Genomic DNA, 4,581 nt, shown 5'->3' with positions numbered 1-4,581 from the left:
TGCTTATTTTTGTGTGAATAATTTTTTCATTGAACTTCTTTAAATTTTAAAGAGTACATTGGTCTATCTAGAGTACATATCGAAAAATATATATTTGACATAAATATATACAAATCTACTTAAAATTCATGTGTTACAAGGTGGAAAATATATACAATAACAAACATAAACAAACTTTTCAAAATTTATAATAAATTATATGATTAAGGTCATCTTGTAAAAAACTCAAAATAATAAATAATAAACGGTACCATCTAACCCGACCCACGTCGAACCCGCTTCAAAACCCACAACATGAAAGATCAATCGTAAAATTTCTAAACAGTTTGAATCATGAACATGAAGTTTGAAATTTCAAACCTCTACTATTATGCTCATGTATGGTGGGCCAAATCTTTTATTATATAGCTGAATTATAAACAAGGTTGCGTATACGTGGATGAACGAATTGGGAAAGTGACAAAAAAATGTAAGTTCTTTTTGTTAATTCAACTTATGAGATTTTGAATAACGAAAAAGATATAAAAGCAAGATCTAAACAAAAATTGCAATAAATACAATAAAAGTCTAAGGACCTTTTTTGGCTGAATTCAAATTAAAGGGACTCAAAATGCTCAAAGAAAAAGAATAAAACGAAGAAAGAAACTATCGGCAGCAAAAGTGCAATCTCTCTCTCTCTCTTGATTTCCTTTGGCTCTGGCTCTCACTCATCATTTTGCTACTCGATCTTTCTCTCTCTAAAAAGGACTCCTGTAGAGAGAGAATCACTCACATTCCCCTTCTCAGAAGGAAGACATCTTTCATTTCCGCAACATGAGACAGGTAACATTTACATTGGATCCGAAGCCTCATTTCTGTATTTCTTTGTATATCTGTTTGCAACAAGAAAAAAGAGACAAAATATGTCAGCTTTACCTAAATGATTTGAGAAAATTATAAGCAAAAGTACAGACTTCCCGTTCATATTTCGCTCTCATTGGAAGTGTGTCATAGAATTTATCTTTTTTCGAGGCTAATTATTCAAATGATTCCCGATTCGAAGCACTTCCCTTACAGCTGTAGATATTTACAAAACTTAAGTTCCCCGATGTGGATTTCTATTAATTAATACCCATGGCGCGTGTATAAATTATGATGATGTCTGAAGAAAGTTATGAACTTTCTTGATTTGGTCAAAATGGTGACTATGTTTTATGTTTGACCAGGCATTTTATCTTTATACGTTGTTCCTAAATCTGATAATTTGAAAAGGCAGGCTGTATGTGGAGGCGAATTGAAGGATTTTAGTTTCAGTGAAGTGGTGATACACTGATAGACCTCCTTGTACTGAATGCCGAATAAATTTTAATGCCCACAAGGTGTTCGATGTTTTGCTTGTGTGAGATTTGAAGGGTCAAAGATTCAATCTTGGTTTTGGTAACTGTGCATTCAGAGTTTACTTTGATTATTTCCAAGGATCATGATCTGTTAAGATCTCAGAAATCAGAACTGGGAACTTTCTATTGAAGGGTAAATCTGGTAAATAAGATTTGTTTCACATTTGATGTCTGGAGCTCCAAGAGTCAGGTCTATGAATGTAACCGAGTCAGAATCCAGATCAATCCTAGGGCTTACTGGAAACAAATCTCTGGGTCCTTTAACCACACGAAAACCCATATCAAAGACATCAAAAAAGACCGAAATGTCCCCAGAAGAGGGGTCTATAGGGGCAAAGAGTCGAGGAATTGCAGCATCATCACCTCCTTTTAGCTCCACAGGTGTTCCTTCAATATTACGCAGACAGGTTTCACTCAATGCTTCATGTTCTTCAGATGCATCCACTGATTCATTTCAAAGTCGAGCATCTACTGGTAGGATTTATAGAACAAATAGCAATGTTAGAGGGAGGAGACAATTGGGTTTAAAACCAAAAACTCTTGTTGTTGATAGTGCTTCAGAAACTTCACCCCATGATTTACAACCCAAGAAAAGGTGTTCTTGGGTAACATCAAGTTCAGGTAATTATACTCATTTGCTATTGATTCTGTCTTTTTTCTTTTGATTTTGTTGAAAATTATGTAATTTTGAACTATATGCTGATTGTTTTGCATCTCTTAAACTAGATCAATCTTACACCATTTTCCATGATGAAGAATGGGGAGTTCCTGTGCATGATGACAAGTATGTGTACAATTGATCTTGAATATTGATATGTTACTTCTAAAAGTTTATAATTTCATATATTTATATATTTTTTTTCTTCAAATGTAGAAAACTGTTTGAGCTTCTTGTGCTTTCTGGGGCTTTATCAGAGCTTACATGGCCTTCCATTTTGAATAAACGTCATCTTTTCAGGTACTCTGTTAGTTATCATTATTGACATTTTTGCCCTTACTCTTTTGTCTCATGAAATTGTAATCAATCAAATGCAGGGAAGTTTTTGTGGATTTTGATCCTCTGGTTGTTGGAAAATTAAACGAAAAGAAGCTTGTGGGACCCGGGAGTGCTGCAAGCTCTCTACTTTCAGAGCTTAAACTGCGGGCCATAGTCGAAAATGCTCGCCAAATATCCAAGGTAGATCCTCCAACTCTTGTAGCTATGAAGGGTAAAATGGTCATTTACTCACATTCCAAAAAAGAAACAGTCTTTATGCATACAACAACACTTAATGGTAAAGAAAAAAAAGATATTCCCTTAATGTGGTTAGCTAGTTACTTTGTGACTTAATATAGAAAGAATGACTTTTGACAAATTTGCCCTCGGAATCACATCGGTTCTGCTTCAAGGGGATTGTACATGATGCATTAAAAGTTGTACATGTCTCAAGAATCAAGATCTAAATGGGCCTATTGTTCACTTATTGCCAACACTTTTATATTCATGACATGACATATTTGAATGAAATGATTAAGATCTGGTAGAGTAGGTGCAATTGTAAATTAATGGTGGTCCTAGGGTTTCTTCAACTTGTATTATTTGTTTATGAATTTTCTGTATAAAGTTGACCCAATTTTTCTCTTTTTTTTAATCTTTCTTCAAGTGTCACCTTCATTCATGCAAACCTAATCCTTCCAATCAAATTCAATTTGTTACGCTGGCAATCTTTTTAATCTTTCTTCATAAAAAAAAACTAAATCACAATTTTTATATTATATCCTCCAAAATGTGATAAAGGTTAATCTTTTATGCAAAAGACGTAAATACCCTTTTGAAACTTGTTAGGAAAGATTATGCCATTATACCAACATGCCTCAATATCAACAACCATGTTTGTGATTTGTACTTTATGTAGTCAAAGTTGTACAACCATCATTATGGATTGTACCTTATGCAGTCAAAGTTGTACTTTTTTCATAAAGGGTATCAATAAAATCCTAACTTGTTGTACCTAAGATCCCACCTAGAAACTAGATGAGTTGATAGGTATATTTCTTGTTACATAATCATCTCTTTGATTTGTACAATATGCATTCAAAGTTGTACTTTTTCATAAAGGGTATCAAGCAAACCCTAACTTTTTGCAGGTTTTGTTAATTGTCAGGTGATAGATGAATTCGGGTCATTTGACAAATACATTTGGAGCTTTGTGAACTACAAACCTATCATTAGTAGATTCCGATACCCTCGACAAATTCCGGTGAAAACACCGAAAGCGGATGTGATAAGTAAAGATTTGATAAGGAGGGGATTCCGGTGTGTGGGGCCCACGGTGATCTATTCCTTCATGCAGGTGGCGGGGATAACTAATGATCATCTTTGTAGTTGCTTCCGCTTTCAGGAATGCTTGGAGGAAGTTGTTGGATTGATTAAAGTTGAAGAAGATGATCGGAAAACTACGGATGATGGAATGGAATCGTGCATACGGAATGGAATTGAGGAGTTGAGTTTCTAGTGAGGGTGGTGATGTGTACTTAAGATATATTTGAGATGGTTAATTATGGTTATTGAAACCGAGTTGAATGTTGATTATGGTAATCGAGTTTGTATAGTGGGAAAGATTAGGAAGTAAACGTGTTTTTCAATTTCTAATTCTTTCTAATTTCTCACTTTTTGGTCATATTTTTTCTAATTTCTAATTCTTTCTAATTTACGAAAGGTAAGGGGTGGAAATTGTTGTTATCTGAATTTGAGGGGATGAAAGTCATATTTTACATGTAGAGGGATGAAAAGTGTCATTGTACAAAATAGGGGCGGAAAGTGCTAACATACAAAAGTTTAGGGACAAACGAAATTCTAGGTTGGGGGTGTGGGGACTTGTGGACAAACGAAATTTTAGGTGTGAAACTTGTAAATCTGCCAATATACGAAAGGTAAGGGGCGGAAATTGTGGAAATTGTTTTTATCTAAATTTGAGGGGATGAAAGTGATATTTTACAGCATAGAGGGATGAAAAATGTCATTGTACAAAGTAGGGGTGGAAAGTGCTAACACACAAAAGTTTAGGGACAAACGAAATTCTAGGTTGGGGGTGGGGGTGGGGGGACTTGTGGACAAATGAAATTCTAGGGGTGAAACTTGTAAATCTGCCAATATACAAAAGGTAAGGGGTGGAAATTGTTGTTATCTAAATTTGAGGGGATGAAAGTAATATTTTACAATATA

The 4,581-nt window shown here is 34.6% G+C and overlaps 1 protein-coding gene across 3 annotated transcripts; it reads left to right on the top strand.

The window, feature by feature from the left end:
- Nucleotides 1-651: 651 nt before the first annotated feature.
- On the top strand, nucleotides 652-4,036 carry LOC111881647 (uncharacterized). 3 transcript variants are annotated; one of them, XM_023878049.2, is made up of 6 exons: nucleotides 652-822; nucleotides 1,256-1,997; nucleotides 2,103-2,160; nucleotides 2,251-2,334; nucleotides 2,412-2,553; nucleotides 3,521-4,036. In XM_023878049.2, exons 2-6 carry the CDS (start codon nucleotides 1,544-1,546, stop codon nucleotides 3,869-3,871), a joined length of 1,089 nt encoding a protein of 362 aa, XP_023733817.1. In that variant the 5' UTR covers nucleotides 652-822; nucleotides 1,256-1,543; the 3' UTR covers nucleotides 3,872-4,036. The 3 variants fall into 3 exon arrangements, with proteins under 3 accessions (XP_023733817.1, XP_023733816.1, XP_023733818.1); XM_023878048.2 differs by having other exon boundaries at nucleotides 1,252-1,997; XM_023878050.2 differs by having other exon boundaries at nucleotides 1,206-1,997.
- Nucleotides 4,037-4,581: the final 545 nt, after the last annotated feature.

This window comes from Lactuca sativa, chromosome 7 (assembly GCF_002870075.4).
Source record: "Lactuca sativa cultivar Salinas chromosome 7, Lsat_Salinas_v11, whole genome shotgun sequence".
NCBI classification, from domain to species: domain Eukaryota; kingdom Viridiplantae; phylum Streptophyta; class Magnoliopsida; order Asterales; family Asteraceae; genus Lactuca; species Lactuca sativa.
Note: the sequence above shows the minus strand (reverse complement) of the source record. Positions and strands in the feature narration are given on the sequence as shown.

Bases quoted from the DNA above. Each gene is read 5' to 3' on its own strand.
- LOC111881647 (XM_023878049.2), top strand. From the start codon at position 1,544: ATGTCTGGAGCTCCAAGAGTCAGGTCTATGAATGTAACCGAGTCAGAA. The intron at 2,335-2,411 runs GTACTCTGTTAG...AATCAAATGCAG, and splicing joins AATAAACGTCATCTTTTCAG to GGAAGTTTTTGTGGATTTTG. The intron at 2,554-3,520 runs GTAGATCCTCCA...GTTAATTGTCAG, and splicing joins ATGCTCGCCAAATATCCAAG to GTGATAGATGAATTCGGGTC.